The sequence below is a fragment of the Cebidichthys violaceus genome, unplaced genomic scaffold (genome assembly GCF_023349555.1).
Source record: "Cebidichthys violaceus isolate CVI_PGR_0920_01 unplaced genomic scaffold, fCebVio1.0.p SCAF_5, whole genome shotgun sequence".
Taxonomy (NCBI): domain Eukaryota; kingdom Metazoa; phylum Chordata; class Actinopteri; order Perciformes; family Stichaeidae; genus Cebidichthys; species Cebidichthys violaceus.
In genome coordinates this window covers 17,854,597-17,878,545 of record NW_027176705.1, presented here as the reverse complement: position 1 = coordinate 17,878,545, position 23,949 = coordinate 17,854,597, and the positions used below count along the sequence as shown (strand labels likewise).

General features: G+C 42.0%; 1 protein-coding gene across 2 annotated transcripts in view; it reads left to right on the top strand.

The window, feature by feature from the left end:
• LOC137887461 (NT-3 growth factor receptor-like) overlaps positions 1-23,949 on the top strand; it is a 157,153-nt gene that overhangs the window by 5,802 nt on the left and 127,402 nt on the right. For both annotated transcript variants that reach the window (XM_068730480.1, XM_068730481.1), the window contains exon 2: positions 7,458-7,468. In XM_068730480.1, coding sequence (XP_068586581.1) covers positions 7,458-7,468 — 11 coding nt within the window. The remainder of the gene's footprint in view (positions 1-7,457; positions 7,469-23,949) is intronic.

Genomic DNA, 23,949 nt, shown 5'->3' with positions numbered 1-23,949 from the left:
AGCATTACTGCATTACTTAAAGCTACAGTTTGTATGATTGAGGGGGATTTATTGGTAGTACAGAATTTAATATTAAATAGTTTTCTTTATTATGTAATCACTTGAAAATAAGAATCATGGTTACCTGAGATTGTGAGATTGAGCCGTTTGTGTACAAAGGGAGCCGGTACTCCAGTTTCTACAGTAGCCCAGAACGGGCAAACAGACCACTGGCTCGTGCTTGGCATGTGGGAGAAGCTTCACCTGGTTGCAATCTGGAACCTCACCGCTAGATGCCGCCAAATCCGACACACTGCCCCTTTAAATTCAGCGTTTTCTCTTCCTCGTACAGCTCCTGTGCAGCCTGCGTACGTGTGCGACTGTGGTCAAGGTAGTTTGGTTTAGTTTAATTGCACAATTTAAAAAAAATACACAAAACATTATGGCGATAAATATCACAATGCCCGGCCACTGGGCTTATTGGAACCTCCACCTGAATAATGTGAAAATTTCACAATATTAAGGAGAACACAAAATGAATAAACATAATCAGCTTTAAATCCACACACCTGCTATTAAATTGTAATTGATAAGTTAACTCCCTGTTAAACCGGAGCAGTGCAGGTTTAGTCCCTGCTGCTGTTGGTTCCCCTGACCAGCTCTCATCGTCTTCCATTCCACCCTCCCTCCATGCCTTTCAAACCCTTACACCTCCAGTTTGGGACACCCTGACATCATCAGGGCTGATTCCTCAAGTCTTTAGTCCCAACACTTTCTCTACTTCTGCAGGCTGGTTAGTGAACTGATCGATGTGCAGAGTCAGCGGCGGAATTGCGTTGAACAAAAATGCGTCGTAAAAAAAAAAAAAAATTTTATTTCTGCGCCGGAGTAAATGTGTGGCATACCTCCTCCATGTGATACACGCCAGAAAAGCCCAAACACATTTTGGACATTTGATAATGTAATCCAGTTGAATCGGCAATAACGGGCTTGCAGGCTGTGTGCATTTCAGAGAGTCTGAATTAACGTCTTTTAGGGAAAATAAGTTACAGCTTCATTTGTTTCGGGCCCAGTCAGCTGGAACCAGGTCAAAGGGTTTTGCTCGGCCCCCTAATCTCGGTTGTTAGGTGGATGCCCAGATTGGAACCCTTCATCCACGAGCACTCCCTCCCTTTGATTCTGACAGCAACACTCCCACTGCCCCCGCCTCACTGCCGGGATATGTATTTATTTCCCTCCTCCGGTTCTTTATCCACGTCTTTGTCTTTGTTCTCTTCTCTCCGCTGTGTGACGTTTTTCATGTCTGGGTTTCTGATGCCCAACTCACCGTATCGGTTTGTCATCTTGATTTACTTTTCTTTGTCACCTTGATCTTTCTCTCTGTCGTTTTCCATTTGATTAAGTTTTATTTATTTATTTTTGCTCATCAGGGCTGAGATCTGTTTTTTTCTTTTCTTTTTTTTACAAGCCTGCTGGGGTTTCTCTGTGTGAAGTGTGGTTTTTGGTGCGCTAGTATCATTTGAAGGCACAAATAAATTACGGCTAAACCTCACTTAGCCTCTGTTAGCTACTCTCCCTGATATCAGCCTTGGATACCCGCTTCGTATCTGAGCACATAGAAAACTAAAACGTCTCGCTCTGTTATGTTCTGATGTGCTCACTGCTGGTCTTTGTTAACCGTTTGATGCGTTTACTTTTGAATAAGGCCGGGGAACGTTTGATTTTGATACGAGACCTGAAAACAAACCCTTTCATGATTCATCACTTTGAGAAAAACAAACCCTTTTTTTTAATCCTTTCACAAGCAAGTCACACATCTCAAATGGTGAATGTCTCAACAGAAGGTTGCTTGAATTAAATATTCTCAAACTGGCAACATTTTGATTTGAATCGGGAACTATGTGATCAAAGAATTGATAAATGACAAACAACTTTCAGTATTTGACAGGTTTTTTATTCTCAAAATATTGTTGATATTGAGGTTTGTTACCAGCCTTATATAAAGATAAAAAAGATTGAATAAATCTGGCCAGGCTGACGCCAACTTTACTAGTCTGATTCTCTGAGCTATGGATACAGTTCGTCTGTAGCAACATTTTTTATTCAAAAATGAATTATTTTAATATAATTCTGTGCTTTTTAGAAGTTTCAAAGATTTTTGGTAAGAAGTAGAATACGTGATTAGACGGTGTGTTTGTTCTCCTTACCCATCCTCGAACACTATTCCAGAAATGTCTACAGTAGCTGCAGTGCTTGCTAATGATAGCAGGGGGGGCATTTTTAATGTCTGCCATTGTCAGTTTCATGAGAGACATATTCAGATGCATTAATTATCGGCTCTTCGTAGGCTGTACAATGACTTTGAAATAACTAGCGCTTTGTCTTACGGGGTTCAGGTGATCGTGACGGCCTCTCACGGCCCTCGTTGCATCTCCTGTCCCCGTGCGCCCATAAACGCACGTCCTGCCGGTCGGGTCCGTACCACTCAGACCCCCCTGCCGCATCCGCATTGCGAGGCTCACCCCAGGCGCTGCGCGACGGGCTCTTCTGTTATAAGCACATCATCAAGTTTGCATGAGCCCGTCTTGGTGGAAAGTAGGTCACGGCTGCCATCTGAGAATTAGGAGGAGAGAGCGGCGGGTTGTTCCGCGCAGATCCTCCGCATGCGGGGATGCGGTGAGAAGACCCGGGCCATGTGACTGACCCAGCCCCCCCCCCCTCCCCCCCGCACCTCAACCCTGCCGCATCTGCAGGCAGCCCTCGCGCCTTAAGAGACGCATGCTAATGAAGCCCACTCCCACACACACACACACACACACACACACACACACACACACACACACACACACACACACACACACACAAACACACACACCCTTTATCAATCAGAAGATGCATTGAGGATGGAGGGGTAAAAAAAAAACCCTGAAAGCTCTGCTGTTTCACCCAGGATTAGAAGAACCCTTTAAAGCCTTGCAGCGGCCTTCCGGGGGCTTTCTGCTGACATTTTCTTTGAGCTTCTGCTTTTATACAGTAGATTATGAGTAAGTGCCGCTACCGTGGGCAACAGTTTATCATGTCAAATCTGGGAGATTGAAGGGAGCAGAAGAAAACAAACATGTATCTACCTATTTAAACCGCAAATAGTTTCATGGTGGCTTGAAGAAAAAAACCTAAAATAAACCCGAGTGAATTTCCATCGTGCATAATCCATCAATTTACATCAATTTACATGCATTTATTTTAAATTATAATGCTTGCTCACCAGTACAAGGAACAATTATCTAATGCTGCAGTTAGATATCTACTGATGAACAGACAGTTTTACTGAGGGCTTATTACAGATGCCGTGTTTAAACATATCTGTCAGCTCAGTGAAGCCACACTGAGAGCAGCATTATAGCTAATTCTGTCTTCTGCATCCGCCCTCTTCATAATGCATGATTTGGAAACTCTTTTTTTTTCTCTCCTGATCTTTTCCTCTCTGTTTTTTCACTCTCTGTCGGTCCATCTCTCTCTCTTTCTTCCACACTCTCACTCTCACACACACACACACACACACACACACACACACACACACACACACACACACACACACACCATTCATTTCCTCGGAGATAACTTATTCCCAGGTAAGGATGTGTGTCTGACCTCCACGGTGTCCATCACCGTGCACCGACTCCCACCAGACATCACTGGCACAAAGACCGCCCCCTCCTCCTCCACCTTTCTCCTCCTGGGCCCCTATAAAGCCCCGGCTTATTACTCACGCGGGATGTTTTGTGTCTAAAAAAAAACCCCACATCAGTCTTTATGTATTATCAAGTAGGAGGAGTCAACCCACCGTCCTCCACGCCAGCGCTGACTGGCAGAGCCGTGTGAATAATGCAGCTTCCTCCGTTCCCGCTGAGCCTCGGCAATGTTCTCCTACAAGGCGCGCATGTTGATCGATGCTATTTTGACGGCAATCTCTCTCTTCTCCTTTTGTGAATAAGTAAACACTTATTTCAAGGCCAGATTGCCTCAGAAATAAAAAAGAAGTTAGTTTATGTGCACCCGAGCTCCTGTATTGTGTGTAATTGCCTGCAGCAAAATCTCGCTTCAACAAGTGTCAGTGGGACCCCCTGATGGCTTCTCTTCAGGATCATCTTGTGGGATGGAGCTTATCTCTTCTTTGAACTAGATTATTCTTAATATTTTTCTTATTAAGTTTATAATTTTTTAGAAATCTGGAAAAAACACTGCTGAATTACGTTGTGTTTTTGGCCTTTCTGTGTTCCGACAAGGCAGAGCGGCGCATCGCCCGCAGTGAGATGCCCTCTCCCGCCCTCATCCGTCCGTCAGCTTCCCATCTGTACAAATCAGTGAGATCCCTTTGATGCAATATGTGAGCAATATGTGAGATGTTTGGGCCGTAAACACCCTGAATGAATGAATGGCTCTACAATCCTGGCTGTTTAACTGTGACCGCCAACATCATCAGCGGTAAGGACAGGATAAAGCATCGCAGCACAAATGCACCTTCATATTTCCCAGAAAGTAGAAATATATATATATATATATATATATATATATATATATATATTGTCCCTGAGCAGCCTCTATTTATTGATCACCTCAGATGCTCTGATATCTGTATTTGCTCTATTCTGTAGACTGTTGGTGTGTATTGCACTACATCAAAACATTATGGACCTGGCAGGCCATTCAGCCATACTCACCCATCATTTTCAGTGAGCCGAGGACTCTTGTCAAGAGCACCGGGAGGTTTTTTTTTTAAGACCCCGACAGAGCTTTGTGTGGAGGCAGATGAGAACACATTAAAAGTAAATGGTCCACCGGGACCCACCCTCCTTCCTATACTGGCTCCCCTGTTTGGCGCAATGACCTTGCTACTCCAGTCAGAATATCACAGTTCATCTTCCTTCATAAGCTGAGAAGCTCATCTTTTTAAGAATTACCTGACACCACCCTCTCTTCCCGCTGATATAGCCCTCTAATATGCCCTCTCCTTCTCATATTCCACTCCTCCACGTATGACCAGTGGTTCACAAACTGTTTAAAACCATGACTCTCCACCCTGCCGTACTCGAACGTACACACATCATATATGTCACGTGACATGAGACATAAACCTATACAAGCTGACAACCTCAAGCTCTGGATGAATAAGGAATCGGCTCTTTTACATCGCCGTGTTGCAGTCTATCGCTGTAGATCTGCTAAAAAGAGCTAACCCTCTTGCCGAGAGTAAGATGAGAACATCGATGCCGCTCATGTATCTGCCTGCTACAGGTCAGCAGCATAAAGACTGGAAACAGAATACCGTGTTAATTAATGAGCTTTAGAGTTGCTGGTGGATTTTGTTAATCTTTAGACAGAGGCTGTCTTTAGACAGAAGTCTAGCCCCCTGCTACAAGTCTTTATGCTAAGCTACGCTGACTCGCTGCTTCTTTATATTTAGAAAACATATATGAGTATGGTATCAATCTTCTCATGTAACTCCCGCCAAAACAGCAAAAGAGGCGCATTCCCTTTCAAACTGTTGCGTTAACATAAATAATGAAAAATTTGTAGGGTAAATGGTTAAATGTACTTCTTTAAAATGAGCTTACATATTAGATTGTCATGAACACAAAGCATTCACATTTGACATGCGTTCATTCTGTCTCTTGAGATTGCTTATTGCTGCATTAGACAGCTTAGCTAGCTTCCCTTCTCCACGGAAGTAACTTTCAGTCTGATTTGAGGTCTTTTGTTCGACTCTGGTTCTCAGCACAATTTTTTTATTTGGTGAAATGTTACTAAAAATGAATAGTAAAAAGTATGGTAGGGCTGTTGTGGCTCTAAAATGTGTTTGTTTGCTTGATTTAAGGTTTTGGTTAGCAAACTGGGAATTACACTTATTCAGTTGCATCCCAAAAATATAAAGTGAATTGGGAGAGTGAGCAATGATGAAGTTGATGAAGTGTTGAAGAAAGTAATCATATAACCTATATTCTGACCATGTTACAATTGGGTTCATAAGACACGGCTTATGTAACTTGTTGTGTTGAACTTAACACACTTGGTTTCATAAGAACATTCCTAGAAAGTGATAAAGGCGTGCCAGACAAATTGGAATATATCATTCCAACTGATTCCAAACATTTCCCGTACATGTATAATTTGTTCTGCCAAAGTGTTATCTTGAACCAGACGAGGACATGAGAGCATCACATGATGAGGAGACCAGATGTGCTGTGTTTGTGCTTCAATCGACGTATTTGATAGGTGGAAAGTGACATAAGGGGCTGACTTTAGACTATAAGAGTAAGCTGTAAGAACTAATACTTTGGACTTGTTGTGAATTGCCATTGTGTGCAATGAAGACATTTTCCCGCTATTTTGCAACTCCAACAACTACGTCTCTTCTCTTCATTTCAGCCACAACATAATGGTGTTGCTTTTTGCCACAATAGAAGCTGAATAGACACATTCGTGCTGCTGCTGCTGCTATGACTCAGATGTTCTTTAGGGATGAAGGAGGCTGTGAAAGCAGAGGCTTCAACATAAAGACGCTTGTCAGAATTGTTAGACAGAATTAGCTTTTTGCTTTTTGCAAGATTAAAATTCGGGGACATGCAGCGTTTGCATTACCAGCTGAGATTGTTCCCAGCAAAAGTCACTAATGACGTACAAACTGAAGTATTTCATTAGTTTAAATGTGTTTTTACCATTCATTTTCTTTCTTTTTTTCTTGCTTTCGAGAAACTAATATTGATGATAATACAAACAATGACTTTGAAACACATTCTGTGCACAATTTTACAATGCTAAATCACTAAGAGACAAACTTCTGGCAAACGTTGACCTCATACCGCCAGAATCAGGACACAGGAGATTTCAGCACATTTCATCATCCCATATTTAATGCACTTCATGAATTTGGTTTGTAATTCATTATTCACATGAGGTCCCCACATTATGTGAGTCAATGTCAACCGAGTCAACGGGGCTAAACAACAACAACAACCACCACGAGTGCATACATTACTGGTCGGAGTGGCACCTTTGGTAGTGAAACTAATCTGGTGCTTTGGCTAAATTAGCCTCCATGTGGAATTGGCATCTCTTCTTTTAAAAGACTATGATTGAGAAACTGGCTGGCATGTCATCCATGGGAAGTGACTTGTGGCGGCAGCTGTCTACATTTGACACTGTGAACTGGGGAGGCTTCTTATTTCCAGAGGAAGCCATCACCTGTCAAGCATCACTAATGTGTGTATTGTTACTGGAAAGATCAACTTGTTCCCCCCAGGTTCTTTCAGAGAGGAGACAGTAGGAGTGTCAGTGATTGAATGCTCAGTAGTGTGTAGATTCCTGAGCTGCTGCAGTGAATTGTTTTAGAGCCTTAACATTATTTTCCGAAATAATTATTCCACTTTTAACATAGGAAATATGAAATAGGTGTGTGCCTAGATGGACAATGGGTACAGACATGTAAAAGGTCCACCACCCCTGCTAGATAAGAGCGAGACACCCAGATTGATAGTCATACAAAATGACTGTATTGTTTTCCAAAGTTGTTTTGTGTCTTTTTGTGGTTGTTTTGCATCTCGTAGTGGTCGTTTTGTGTCTTTGTAGTTGTCTTGCATCTTTTTGTATTTGTTTTGTGTCTCATTGTAGTCTCTTTATGTCTCTTTGTAGTCGTTTTATGTCTCTTTGTAGTCGTTTTGCATTTCTTTGTAGTCATTTTGATTCTCTTTGTAGTCATTTTGTAGTCATTTTGACTCTCTTTGTAGTCATTTTGAGGCTCTTTGTAGTCGTTTTATGTCTCTTTGTAGTCATTTTGCATTTCTTTGTAGTCATTTTGATTCTCTTTGTAGTCATTTTGTAGTCATTTTGATTCTCTTTGTAGTCATTTGTAGTCTCTTTGTAGTCTTTTTATGTCTCTTTGTAGTCTTTTTATGTCTCTTTGTAGTCATTTTGCATTTCTTTGTAGTCATTTTGATTCTCTTTGTAGTCATTTTGTAGTCATTTTGATTCTCTTTGTAGTCATTTGTAGTCTCTTTGTAGTCTTTTTATGTCTCTTTGTAGTCGTTTTGCGTCCCTTTTCTTCACCCTTTGCATTTCTTTGTAGTCATTTTGACTCTCTTTGTAGTCATTTTGAGGCTCTTTGTAGTCTTTTTATGTCTCTTTGTAGTCGTTTTGCATTTCTTTGTAGTCATTTTGATTCTCTTTGTAGTCATTTTGATTCTCTTTGTAGTCATTTGTAGTCTCTTTGTAGTCTTTTTATGTCTCTTTGTAGTCGTTTTGCGTCCCTTTTCTTCACCCTTTGCATTTCTTTGTAGTCATTTTGACTCTCTTTGTAGTCATTTTGAGGCTCTTTGTAGTCTTTTTATGTCTCTTTGTAGTCGTTTTGCATTTCTTTGTAGTCATTTTGATTCTCTTTGTAGTCATTTTGTAGTCATTTTGATTCTCTTTGTAGTCATTTTGAGGCTCTTTGTAGTCTTTTTATGTCTCTTTGTAGTCGTTTTGCGTCCCTTTTCTTCACCCTTTGCATTTCTTTGTAGTCATTTTGACTCTCTTTGTAGTCATTTTGAGGCTCTTTGTAGTCTTTTTATGTCTCTTTGTAGTCGTTTTGCGTCCCTTTTCTTCACCCCTTTGCATTTCTTTGTAGTCATTTTGATTCTCTTTGTAGTCATGTTGTGCCTCTTTGTAGCTGTTTTAAGTCTGTTTGGTCATTTGAATGACTGTCAAACAAGAAATGTTCAGGGGCATCAGAGGCCCCCTGTCCCCTCTATTACTGCTTCAGTAATCCATACATGCGTACGTGTCTAAGCTTATCACCCATGATATGTGATGTAGCTCTTGTAAAACATGCACAGAGAGGTGACAGCCAACTGCCAAGGCTTTATGTCTAGAAGTAGACCGATGAGATGTGTCCTCGGGTTGCACTGTCTGGCTGGATGCATTTGGAGCCACTCATGGACCGTCATTTTGATAGAATACTGAGTGGGCATGTGTGTAAGGCAGAGAAGGTGTGTGAGTGTTTTCCTGAGAGAAGCTGTCACTTAAATGGAAGCATGGAGAAAAATAGCAAACAATCAAATATTCAACAACCTTGAGCGATATCTCTCCCTGGTTCCATATTTCCTTCTGGAGGTAATTGGTTGACACTGTTGATTTATCTGAGAATCATAGTATGTGAGGACTTGATGTTATTGCACATCACATCTCAGTCACAACACAAGAAGACAAATTTGAGAGGAATTTAACAAGAACCTTCCAAGAAATCCCTGCTCTCATTTCACTAAATCGCAGAAAGTAGATGTTTATTGATTTGCCCGCAGACATGGAACTGTAGAGGTGTAGCCTTTTATTCCTCCTGTATTGTGTTTTAATGAAAAGATTATTCTGCCCAACACTGACAGTGTCAACTGCATCTATTCTGTAGTCCATCTTTTTGAATTAATGCTCGTGCTGCACCAGCTCATGTAGGCCAACCAAAGTCAAATTTAGGACATTGTTCAGACAGTTCCAGGAGATCTATTACCATTGATTGCCCTCTAAAAGTGAACCGAATAGAGCCTGATTTGTGACTTGCCAATGTTTTAGAATATGAAAGCATTTTGGTGTGAATCAAGATGGAATTTGGAATTACTGTTAGATACGAATGATGCAGGACCCCTCTTTTGTCCGTAAGGATGAAGCAGAGACGTGCGGTCAGGGGAGGCAGGTGGAAAAACAAATAATGATAAAATAAAATAAATATTAATATTTCTCTCCTGATCTGCGCTATAAATATAATTTCTGTATGATTCCAATCATTACAAGCATTTGTATAATCAAAATCTCTGAATGATCTCATGTCCTGTTCAAACAGAGGAGACAGTGAGGTGAGGCAGTGACCAGCTGTTCCTCTCCTCAGACTGTGAATCCTCACTAACTGTTGAGTCTTTTTCTGTCTCATTGTTTGTCACCACTGTAATATTTGTAGACTCTTTTATTAGATGTCCTTTCTTTACATAGAATAATGTATTTCACGTCTGTGTAAGACTAATAATAACAGACTAATAATATTAGTGTTGCTGATCTGACATTAAACCGCAGTGAAAAAGCACAGAGGGGCAAACAGTACCTCTGCCTCACTGAAGGGGGCGAGCGAGAGCCCACGGGTCAGGTTCATGCTTGTTCTGTCGTTGCTTTTCTTCTACACTTCACTTCTTCTTCTACACTTCTCTTCTTCCTCTTAGATTTTGCTTTGACCACAAAAATGTAAGATTCTATATCTAAGCTTAAAAATGTCTCAAAACACCGTGAAATGTGACCAAATCAACAGCAGTTCAACGTCGGACAGGTAAAGTAACGTTTTATGTGTTTGTTGTTCTCTTTATACATCCGGGGTTGTTACACAGATTATCGCCGAATCTCACGATTTTCGCGGGTTTTGCCCGCGAGCGCTCCGCTTCTGAAACGCTCCCGGTGGAATCAAATATGTACTTTACCTATGTGTGTGTGTAAAGAATGCTGATATGAAAAACAACCAGTAGTCAATGTGCAAGCTGCCAGTTGAATGGTGATTTAAGCGTCTCTATTGGGTTCATGTATTTGTAAATCTGACTCATGTAGTGTCAGTGCCTCACCAGACACGAGCCTCACCGCACGTCACTGGGATGAAGCTACCACCAGCAGCCGATTAGCTTTGCTAACAAGGGGAAAAAAGCTAGCCTGGTTTGCCCCCCCCCCCCAAAAAAAAACAAAAACTGCCACTCTACATACAAATGACAAGTTATGTGCTGTTTGGTGTGTTGTTAAACGTTGCCACGCTAGCTGTTAGCTAGCTGTTAGCTAGCTGTTTCCCCCTGCTTCCAGTCTGTATGCTTTAAGCTAACCTGAATGACTCCAGGCTCTTTGTCCCTCAATTTTCTCACCTCACTCTGTGCCTCTGTGTCTACTCTGCTGTGCATTGTTCCTAGATTAATATTCCAACTGGGCATTCTTTTTGAAAATGACCACAATGACCAAAAAGACAATATGTCAAGCTATTAAAGCACATATTAGATTTTAATTTTCATTTGTTTTTTCATAGTAGCAGAAGTCCATGAAAGTGGACCTGGTGCAGCGGTTAAAGATAAAACACAGCTGATGAATTTCATATAATTTTGTTGAAGAACATGAGTTGTTATATGAAGTGTTAATCACCCACAATTGCAGTCTACTTAAAAACAAAAAAAAAGTACATCTTTTTCTATTCAGCTTGGCAAATAAAATGCTAATCGTAATTATCGCCTCTTTGAAGTGACATTTGAAGTAAATTAAACCTTTGAACACAAAAGTCTTTAATCCTGTGTTTGGAGGACATGATTGTGCGGTTTTGTATTTTTCCGCTCTCCTTCTACACCTCGGTATGTTCTACTCCCGAAAGCGGGACACCATCACTCACCGTTAACCCCGTTAACCAGTGTCTGTGTTCTTGCAAAAATAAATAAATAAAGTATTCTGTTATTTTGACACCTGGCTAAATATCACCGCGGCTGAATCTAATTCCAGCTGTGAGCCTCGCTCCTTTGCTGCATGTATAAATTCCTCCCGTCAGAGTCCTTCGTCAACATAGAAATGCTAATTTCTCCCGAGCTCTAATTAGCAGGAGGACTCAGGTGGAAAAGTGTCACACACATGATTCAGCTTAACCTTTTGCTTTGATTTCCCTCAAGCCTTGTTTCTGGTATTCACAGGAAAACAACTCTGGCTCTGAAGATATGTGTATCAATTTGAAGCTGTTTTTTTTTTTTTATCCTTCTACATATTTATACGAATATATAAAATGATTATGTGGTTGAAGCGTCCACATACTCTTTGGGTCTGGTGGATGAGCACGAGTGACAGGCCTGCAATTAAAGACTGATTTGTCATGAGAGAATTTTAAAAACGTTGTCACTGAATTGAACCTGTGTTTTTGCAGAATCCTATAATAGCCAGGCTTTGGTCTGCCGATGTGGTTGGAGGTCACGCGTACCTTGCTGGAGTGGACTAGCCGCTGACATGCAGAATCACACATTTCTTGCGTCATTTCTCAGATTTCCTGCATCTGTTCATCGGCTCGTCTGACGGAAACAAAGTTCCCATTGCACCAGATGTCCAGCCTGCACCTGCAGTAGACGTTGTCATTGGTGCACCTGAAATACATATGAATATTCAGCTTCTTACCACCCTTAAGCGTTCTTTATTGCAAAGCCTTGCAGCCAGCCAGCGCTATAATCACCAGCGTGTCGGTGTGTAATCAGTGGATGTTGGGCTGTGCTCCTTCTCCACGCTTTATTGAAACAGAAAACGGCTGAGCAGGTGGGTATAAACTGGCAGTATGTGTTCTGGGAAATAAAACATTTTTTTTCCCTCCGTGAACCTTTTAAATCTTCAAAATACTGAAATTTACATTTAATGACAGCTTTGAGTTTACTGCCAGATTCCGTCTCAGCGTTGCTGCTGCGAGTATGCGCTGATGTAGTCCGACCTGGTGTCACCCTGCATAAGGAAGTGCAATTCATTTTTACGCTCAGATTTCAGTAAGAAATAATAATGATATTTTAATGAATCAATTACACTCCTCGGGGATACAAGGATACGTTTTAGCCGCCAAAAGTAGGCGGTGACCATAAACAGAGTGAGTTTTTAAAATAAGCCACAATAAAGCAGTCGTATCATCACAAACCAGTTATAAAGAGGCAAAGGTCAGAGGATCTAGACAGCAAAGGGTGATAAAACAAAATGGATGATAAACAACTGCCAGATAAAGAAATGAAAAATGAACAGAGATCTTTAAATGTCAGGTTTTTTTCTTCTGTAAACTGGAAGAAAACTTCTATCTGACTAGAATGCTGCGGCGCTGCGGCAGAGTGGATCTCAACCTAATCCCTGTAATTACTTTTTTTCCCCCCTCAGCTGATGGAACTGCCTGGACAAGGAAGGTGAGAAGCTGTTCATAGCTTTTATGTCCCTAAATGTTCAAAACATATATAAAAAAAATGGGACTTTGTCAGGAGACACTTTATTGTGCTTTATTTTGCACAATAAAGCGTTTAGCGACAAAAAATGTCAGTGGCTTGAATGCTAAAATGCTACGTGGCGCACACCGATCAAAGTCCAGCAAGCGAATGGGGATGTATCAGAAGTAGACACATTTCATTTCTCATGATCGTCACAAAGTCTCATAATAGAGATTCTTATCAGATGCTATTTAAGCTAATGATACTATTTATACTGCCACGATCAGGTACCTCCTTGAGGCTCACTTTCAGGACTGCGAAGTGATCGCAGCTTCGGAATGCGGACACGAGCAGAACGCATACATCATGACACCAGTACCGTACCGACACACAAACGACACGCAACCTTTCCAAGAGCGTCACTTTAGCCCAATGTTTACCTGCTGTAAAGAGCAGCTGACGCGGTGTCATATTCATAAATACATTCCATTTTACACAGACCGAAATTCGAGGCGGGCCATCCACAATCAACTGATAATTGAGGCGCAGAGGAATTATCGATCAGTCCGAAGGATCCGTCTTTCCGTGTTTGCAAAGATCACAAAGGTTATCTCGACACGCTGGCGGGTGTCTGCTGCGTACGGACGCTTCACTCCCAACCGTCACTCACATTTCAATCCAGTTCTAAATAAATGTCCAAACTTCTCCTCTCCACGATGACGGCACAGCCTTTTCTGAGAGTGACTTTAAAAAGAGGATGAACCCTGAGCTCGGCTAGTCAAATCAATCTAGTCACGGTGGAGGAGCGGAGCGGTTCATTACTGGGAGGGCCGAGGAGCTCTCCGATCAGCCCTCTAATATCGCTGTGATCCTCTTCCCTTTTCTTACCTAATTGAATTCTCCAGGAGAGATGCCCCTCAGCTGCAGATTTATCATATCCTGAAATTGGAGGAGACTAGCTCCATGAAGGACGTGAGCGGAACATTTAATCCACTCCCCGCGCTGTAAGCCGAGCTCCGCGGCCCCTGCCAGGACTTGACTTATCCCACAGTGGACCACTGGCCTCTGGAGAGAAGTGTCTTTATTCGGCGTTGCCCGGGACGAACTAGAGCCGCGGCAGGAGGCGCACGCGTCCCGTATCAAATACGCTGCCTGTCATGTTCAGTATGACCGGCGTTTGCAACAGATGGCGTCGTAATCTGTAATCAAAGCCGCTCACATGCAGCTCACTGGCACAATATGTCTCTCTCTCTACTTCCGATCTCTCTCTCCCCTCACCTCTAACTTCCTCTCTTCTTTCACTGTGAGACATTCCTTACTTCATTTCCGCTCTGCATTGTCGCACTGGAAGGTTTTGACACGGAAGAGAAGATAACCAGGGGGATTGTTTTTCAAAGCCACTTCATCAGGAAGGTGGTCGGATGTGGGACGCAAAGATGGAGCGCCGATAAGTAGGTGAATCACAAAGAGGAGGCAGTTGCGGAGGACAGTTGCACACAATAGAAATCTGCAGCGGGTTATTTAAGTTGTCAGATCCCATGACTCACATGATGAGCAACTGTCTCTCATCGTTATTATTATCATTATTTGAATCTGCGGCAGGAAGATCACGCGATCGATTGCGTGTGTGGACGCTTCGTGAGTGAGTGAGTGAGTGAGTGCACACCTGTCTGTCTGTCCACTGCTAAGCCTGCGTTCTGCTGCGGCGCACTGCATACTATTTTGGGTTGCCAGTTGTGAATGCATGCTTAAGGACCTCTCTTGGTTGCGGTGACTCGCACTTTCTCAAAACGCCTTTAATAGCCTGTTGTGTGTTGCCACCGACTGCCTGCTGACTCCTCACTCACTACTCTTGACCAGTAGGGGCCACTAGTTTTCAACTTGTGGCTTCTCTTCCGTCCTATTCTATGTTATTTTACCTGCCCTATTGTATCCCATGGTATCGTTTTGCATCCTATATCCTATCCTGTATGATTCAGTTATATATCATTTCCTTTCCTATTATATCCAAAACCTATTTATTCTCATCTGTCCCATCCTGTCCTGTCCCATCTTAAGAAAGGATCCCATGTAGCCGATTCTATCCTTTATTCAGAATCTCTCCCATCCATTCCTATTTCCTGTCCTTTCCTGTATTTAATGCTGTATAGTATCTTGTCCTGCCCTATCTTGTAGCTTATTCTATGCTGTATACTATCGTATACTATCCTATTTTCTGATATATCATACCTCATCCAATTCTATATCCCGGCTGTCTTATCTGTTGTCCGTTCCTGTCCTGCACCATCATACCACATCAGAACTATCTCAGGGGTTGGCGACTTTAAACCTGCGTGCCAATGGCGCCGTACGGTAGTTTAACCAATGTCACACCAAGTGCTCAAGGGAGTTTTTTTGGAATTATTGATGTGCCATCTCATCGGCATGCCAAATTACCTTTCTCACAGCCACTGGTAGTTACGCGTGGCGTGATTTGGCAAAGACACGCCCCTCTCTGCCTCTGATTGGCTAGCACTCTGTCTTTCTTTGCCGAATTTGTGAAATGTGTTGCTGGTGAACAAGATGGGTGGAAGGTTGCTAGGGTTAATGACTTCAACTCAGCTGTGTGTGTGTGCGTGTTCATAAGGAGGGCAGCCATCTTGTATTGTGCTCTCATGTATCCTGATTATGATACAAAATGTTCTTAAATATTCATTTATTTTTAGTGTTTCTATGCACGTTGTCTATATTGATGGAATAGAATTACAGATCTGGTGGAGTTCTAACTTAAAATAAATAAATAAAAAATGACACTTCATATCAAAAATCTTATCTTATCTTGTCCTGTTCTGCATCCCCTCACTGTACAATGCCTTCCACAGTATTACCAGAACTAATAACATACATATATATTTACTGTATCTAGTCTGACTTTTTGAGATGGTGACCCCGTGTGTGCAGAGAATTGCCAAGTTTGCGGAAGATTCGACTCATTCCAATAATTGTGCATGTCTCCAGATAGGATGTAGGTAAACTCCATTTCTGCGTGCTCCCACATCTGCATGCAGTATCTGGCAGAGATCCAGAGCTATAGGATCACTTCTTTGATTAAACACTACCGGGCTCAGCAGGACAGTGGAGCTCTAGCACCAGTTGAGGTAAAACTGCGGTCGTCAGCAGAAAGCCTTTTGAATCATGCTAAGGATTGAGTGGGAAGATCTTCCTCATATAGCTTCTCATGGTCAACCTTAACTCTATACCTGTGATGAGAATCATTGGTTCATCTATGACTCTCCTTTGTACACATTGGTAACCCACAGTCCCTGAAATCGTTATTAGTATTTTGACTCAAGTTTTGACTCGAATGCACGAAAATCGCCAAAAAATAAAATTAGATTTAAAAACTGAATGAAGTGCTTAAAAGCAGAAATCATCTACTTTATTTTGAAATGAGAAATGTTTGTTAACTTAAAGCTGCACCTATCAACGTTTCACTAACGGCAGAATAAGAGGCTTTAAAGCTGAGTTTAAAGCTGGTTCTGTCGGCCCAAGTGGCCCAGAAATCAATCATTGTTGCTTGGTTGCCATTCATTCCAAAGCAGACCGATTCCTCTAAATGCTCTTTTTTCTTCTTCCTTCTAAATGGCCTGATTCAGAGCATTTATTGGTGTAATGATAATTGTGGGTTGACAGTGTTGGCGTTCTCTGCTTGTTGCGCGGCACAGATGGAGGTACCAAGCGTTGAAAGTGACACCCGATGATGTGCAGATCCATCGCCTTTTCGGAGCCGCCGCTGAGTAACTCCAGAATCCCGAGCGGATCATAGTCTGATGACACTTGGCAAAATGGCACGCTAATTATAGTCATTTTCATTTCGGGCAGAAAGGCTTGAGCTTAGTCATGTGTGAAGTGTTGATACCTTTCAGAGCACGGACCAATGCTCCCGCGACGTTTAGCCCTGCCAAATCTCTGCCGCGGATTGGCTGAGCCTGTAGCGAACAGTGACACTCGGAGGCTTAGGTAGTTTCCCACCCGGGGCCGGATCGGCAAACCGGTGACACAGAACAGTCCGGGGGCAGCCGCGGGACGGTTCAAAAACAGAATCCCACTCTGAGCTGATGGCTCTGGCACGGCTTCAGAACTGCACGGCTCTGAAGTGAACAGAATGGTAAACCAGCTGAACGTGTTTCTACTCTGTAAAGAGTCATTTAACCACCAGAGACTTTACTATGAATTATTAATTGGCTCATTATTTTCGCTCACACTACACTACAACAGCCTTAATGCTATACTGTCTAACATATGCAAAGCCTTCTTAACAAAATGAGTGGTCAAACATTTTGACACTTGGTGTGTGTGTGTGTGTGTGTGTGTGTGTGTGTGTGTGTGTGTGTGTGTGTGTGTGTGTGTCTTGTTTCTAAACAACTTGAGCTAATAACCAGTGACAGCATTATTACTAGAATATTATTATTATTATTATTGGAATCAGGGATAGAATATGCTTATCTTTTCTACTGATTTTAGATGTTAAAATAAGGACTAGAGTCAGGGTGTGTTCAAATGTTGCATCTTTTGCACAAGTTCTTCATTCAAAACCGAAAGCAACGCCTTCGCAGCGACGCACTCGTTTTCTTCGGCGACTAGATGGAAAAATCGCAACTTTGTTTGAATGAAGTGCACGACTAGTCAGGCGAGAAGAATTAACCAATCGGCTCCACCGTCACAGCGTCCGGTTCAAATTCAGCCAAAACTGAAGAGGACCGTTTGGGTCAGTCAGTGAGGCTCGCTGCTAAATTACCACAACTTCATCACCATCGCGGCACGCAGGTTTTGGTTGCTCCGCAATGGCCCAACCTCCTCAGCACCTCGAATAGAAGCGTGTGATTGTTATTGACGGGTGGAACGTGTATGGGCATCACCGGGTATACTACGATCAGTATGCAGTGACTACCCACACTGGACATTAAAAAGGACTGTTTTAGCCCAAATAATGTCCAGGTCCACTGAGACCAGCACTCAGTAGAAGCAACTATTTGGTTGATCGGTCCATATTTCGGGCCGTGCCTCCCACTTGATGATCGGTCCCTGAGATAACTAAAGCAATCAATTGAAATCTCAATTGCTTTTTTTTTTTTCATTTCGCTTTGTCTCTCTCTCTCTCTCTCTCTCTCTCTCTCTGTCTCTTTCTCTCTCTCTCTTTCTGTCTCTCTCTGTCTCCCTCTGTCTCTCTCGCTGTGTCTCTCTCTGTCTCTCTCTCTGTCTCTCTGTTTCTCTCTCTGTGTCTGTCTCTGTCTCTCTGTTTCTCTCTCTGTGTCTGTCTCTGTCTCTCTCTCTGTCTCTCTGTTTCTCTCTCTGTCTCTCTGTGTCTCTCTTTCTGTCTCTCTCTGTCTCTCTCTTCCTCTCTCCCTCTCTCTCTCTGTCTGTCTCTGTCTCTGTCTCTCTCTCTCTCTCTCTCTGTCTCTCTCTCTCTCCGTCTCTCTCTCTCTCTGTCTCTCTCTCTGTCTCTCTCTCTGTCTCTCTCTCTCTCTCTCTCTCTCTCTCTCTCTGTCTCTCTCTCTCTCTCTCTCTGTCTCTCTCTGTCTCTCTCTCTGTCTCTCTCTCCGTCTCTCTCTCTCTCTCTCTCTCTCTCTGTGTCTCTCTCTCTCTGTCTCTGTCTCTCTCTCCCTCTCTCTCTCTCTCTCTCTCTCTCTCTCTCTCTCTCTCCATTTATCTGTCCCCATAGATTTTCAGATGCCTTTTCTGGAAAAAAAATTGGGCTCTATCCTCAGTGCTGAATCCATCTAGGAGAATCGTTTTTAATAAAGCTGTAATTTGGTCAATTCTGCCTGTCACTTTAATATCGATATCATATTCTCCAGCTCGCAGTCTCTGCTGTTAATGTAATTGAGACAAATTGTCACAATTTGCCCGGTTTTCATATTTTTTTCAGTAAAAGCGCGGCTTAGAGGTGCAGTGCACCCATATGTCTCCACGAGGTTCCTCACTGCCAGTACCAACACAGAATCACTTTTTAAGAAATAATTCCAAACTTTACTTATCAAAGGAGGACCAACTGGACGGGCATGCTCATGCTCATGCTCATGCTCATGCTCATGCTCATGCTCATGCTCATGTGACCAACACAGGGATAGCGATTACTCTTTCCACTTCATCCTGCTGCTTGAGTGCTCTTGCGAGGCAGTAGAGCTTTTCGGTGAAGCACAACACTCCCAGTTGGCTTTGTATATTAATACAGCCGGATGCTGTTTTATAAATCAGATTCTGGCAAACAGATGGAAGGCGGATATCATTTCACAGGCCCTTACATTTAGGAAGGAAGCCTGTGCATCTGTCCGCCGCTGCCTGTGATTGCATTTGCATAGAGGTAACAGGAGTGTGTTTGTCTCCGTGAGAAACCGCATCCATTGTAATATTTGTTCTCTATTTACAAGCTTTGAATGCCAAACGTCCCTCAGGATTATTCTCGGGGATGATCTGTTCCAGCCTACCAGTTGCGGAAAAATGTTTAAGGAAATAGCTTCCTGTTTCATCATCGCTTCTTCCACCGTGTCCTTTTAATGCGACCCCATTTTTACAATGCAGCTTGCAAACACTTATAAGTGGAGCAAAAAAAAAAAAAACCCAACCGGTTATCTGATTGATGCGAGGCATGTGCTTTAATCTAGAGGAGTGCTACTTCACCCTGCGCATCCCCACTCCGAAGTGTTGTGGGCTGTAGAAGACGGCCGCTCTGAAAACAGAGAGGGAGGCAGAATGTAGATCAATATCCCAGAAACACACCAGAGACGTTCTATTTTATTAAACATTTTCCCATTAAGGCAGCGGTGCGAGCGTTGTAGATCATCGCAACAAAGTCGTAAATCACAGACAGACAGCGGTATTGAGCGGAATCAGAGGAGATTACAGAGAAACAGAAGATATTTTGTTTTTGCGCTGCTGGGAGCCTTGTGTATCTTGTTCTTATATTACCACATATTTCCGCTGAGGGATTGGCTCAGTTAAAATGTGGCATCGGCATCACATTGTGCTGATCACAACACAACACCACATCGCTAATCTTTTTCAAGACGGACTGAAGTCGCGTTGGTTTTAAATGTTCCCCTTTTAAAAACCACGCTGTGCTGTTCGCATTTGAGCCGCCGATTTGGAGTAAAGTTGGGAAATGCCTTGCTAAAGGTCCCCTAAAAAACAGAAGCCAAACAATGACAAAACTGCTATATGAACCCAAAGCTGATTCAAAAAGATTGCAAATAAAGACATCAACCAATCACGTTGTGCCAAACGGACATATTCAAGTCGTACACTATAGTGTACAACAACACTGAACACTTAAATGCTCTTTTTTAACCTTGACAAAGGCACCGCATTCCAGATCAACGACCTCCGTTCTTACCTTTCACAATAAAAGCCCTAGACATATACACTGGGTAACTGTTCGCCTGAGGGAACTCAATTGCACCCAAAGCATTTTGCTAAAAGGAAAAGTTAGTAACTTACATTATATTAAATAGCTTGCATTATCTTAGACATTACAACAGTTAACCTCAGACAGACTGCCAGTCCATTGGCCTACGAGAAACTATTAATTCAAACTTTAATTATAAAAAGTGTTGCAACTGTCGCAATTGCTGCATTGCTGCTGGGACCAATAGATTTCATGCAAAGTTTTGTCAGGCGATTGTATCGCAGTTTGTCGACAGTTCCGGTTGAGTCTGCTCTGCTTTCACTTGGTGTTTACGCACTAGTAGCCAAAATGAGAGAGAGACCACATAGACCTTATGTCCAGTATAGTTCTCCAGTATAGTTCTCCATGTGGTCCCTCCACGTCCTTAAGTTCCAAATAGCGCATTACTGCTCGATAGTTTTGTCACTAGCAAACTTCAGAAATCAAAAAGCTTTGGCTTTTAATCCGGAGCGATCCAGCTTGCAATGCTTGAATCGGCCTCCTTCTCTTCTTTTGAATTCTGCCTTTGTACTGTTATTTTTATCATTTTTTTTTCACCTATTGAGAAATGTGTCCTGTTGCTCACATTCACAGCGGCTCAGAACCAGAGAGCAGGTAGGGGTTCAGTGCGTTGCCCAGAGCCGCTTCAACACAACAGATGGCTGTTGCTGGATGGAATCTGTTACTGTTTGGTTCCGGGGTGTTCTCCTCAAGTGCTGAACCGTCCTGCCACCCAGTTCAGATTGCACTTTGTTGGAGGGCCATTTTCTAAAGCAGATGGAAGGTGGCTTTAACTTCGTAGGCTTGCATGCTAGAGATCAAGCTGGTAGATCTGCCTGTACAATTTGTTCTGGTAGTATCCTCTTTTCCTTTTGTGCCCACTAATCAAGTCCTGTCATGGCACATTTATGAAGAAAGTCCTTTAGGAAAACAGAATTGCTTTGAAATCCTTTGCGGGGAACAAATAATTAAAGACAGACGAGAGAGAAGAGGCAGTAATAAGAGAGCCAGACTTTCATTCTAATCGTGTTGTCAAGAAAAAGCAGAAACAGCTCACGTCCCCTTCTCTCCACTGCTCAAATGTTCTCTCATCAGTGTAATATTCATTGTGACAAAGCAGCGATTTAAAAATTACCGCACTGTGTCATTTATTAGCGCGTCGATGAGAGCGTCTACTCGAACGCCCCGAGATGCAACATTTTAGCCTCTCCGTTATTTTTCGAATTATGTCATTTTTTTTTTTTTTTTTGGTGCCATTTCTTTATTCGCGGGTCCTTCGATGGTGTGGGACTAACAGGACAGGGATTGAATGCCCCTTGTATAATCAAAGCATCTTTGTCGTTCATCTTTTCACAGCAGCCTAATCCACATGCATAATCAATGTGCCGCGGACAATCAGGGCTCTCTGCGCAGACGACGTGCTCGGTCCGCGGGGAGGTTGTTCCCCCGCTCCCTCTGCGCTGTCTGTTGACGGCAGCTCGTTGGAAATGGGGAATGCTGCTAAATTTGATCACAGGGCATAAAGCGGCGCTGCAAATGAAAACGCTTTGTGCTCACATAAATTATACTTTTTTTTTCTTTCTTTTTTTTTTTCAATATCACAATATTGCATCAGTATCTTACAATATTGTTGAAATTATGTCCCGCTGATGCAAGCCGGTCACATTGCCTTGTGTATTTATTCACTGGATGCCAGAATCCTGGTGAAACGTTCCCAACGAGGACAGAAACATTATAGAGCTGTCAGCTATTACAGCGCATGAAGTTAGCCTGTGGATGAGAACAAGTGCTAATATCTGAACACGGTTTTAGTGCACATAAGCTCTGTCATTATGATAGAAATCTGCTCAGCTGTTTCCTATTTGGCTTCCATTTGTTGGCATATGCAGTCCTCCACAGTACTAGATTCAAAGAAACGTGACGTGTTCAAGTGGTTTGAGCACTTCACCGCTGAACTACGGCATGCAAGTCAGAAAAGTACTGAAGTCGAGATGAACCAAAAGAGCCTTTTAGTTCTCTTAGATCACTTCCCCGCTCTGCGCCTGTGAACGACTACACAGAAAAACCCCCCCCCAAAATCTTCCTCCTGTAAAACAAAATGTGACGTGTGCTAAGCTAAGCTAGCAACAACTAATTTAAACCGCTATGATGTCATACCCTCAAACAATAGGCAACAAGGGAGGTGCTGCATTATAAAGCCCGCCTACTTTTTAGTGGTCCAATGAAATGCGAAGGATTTAAATTGAATTTCCTCTTGTAACTGTGCAGCCGTCAAATTTAGCTGAAATCCCGTAAAGAGGCATCCAGAATCCCATGACTGGTATAAAACAAGACTCCCCTTTTATTAATAGACTTTAAACATTCTCTATAAACTTGCTAAATATCTCCCCTATTTGATGCAAAGGTCAGGATACATCAATCTGGGACAGAGGGTTGATGAAGCTGACTGGAGGTTTTCATCCAAGAGGGAGAGTGCCTTTTTTTCTAGATATTCAATAAACTGGTTTTGTAGTTTTTTTCAATCATTTTTTACTCAGCTTTCAGTGGCCTTCTCCTCTAGTGGTTTGTGTCGTAGCTTCTTCTGTTAACATGCTAAGATTTATTGAGTGCTTTTATTTTGACATGCCTGTATTTCAGGTACTAAATATTTCGAGGCCGGCCAAACTTGTGTCGAGTCCTCACTGGATAATTGACAAGGATGCAGTCATATTGTGCGTCTGCATGAGCTGCATGTTTAACTCTGTTCTCAGGCTCTTGTTTCTGTCATTTCTGTCTTTTGATTTGACTTGAGCCTGACTCAAGTTACATGCGTGACAAACTTTTAGGGGTTGCGTTGCTAGAATTGATCCAACATTGATTCAGAATATAGAAGTAAATAGTTTAAAGCCACTGATGTTTTAAACACGTGTCACTTCACCCATTCTTAAAGGCACAGGCAGTGAAAGTCATTTAAAAACAAACATATTCCATGCGTCATGTAGCCATCTGATTTATAGAAAGATGTTGCACAAAGGTGCTCTGAGCTGCTGCTTTATTGATTTTTATGTGAGCAGATCGCAATCAGATCTGTGATCAGGCTGACAGAAACACATGTACATGTGAGTATGTATACAATATATATATATATGTATATGTATATATATGTGTTGTAATGTGTATATATATATATATATATATGTATATATATATATATATATATATAATTTGTGTGTATATATATATATATACACATATATATATACACACACATATATATATATATATAGATATATATATGTATGTATGTATACACATATATATATATATATATATATATGTGTGTGTGTGTGTGTATATATATATATATATATATATATATATATATATATATATATATGTGTATACATACATATATGTGTGTGTGTATATATATATATATGTATGTGTGTATATATATATATATATATATATACACATATATATATATATGTATGTGTATATATATATGTATGTGTATATATATATATATCTTTACACCTGGGCATTGAAATGCATTGTGGGTGATCAGACTGCCTTTGGATAGTGCTTGACCTGCTTTGG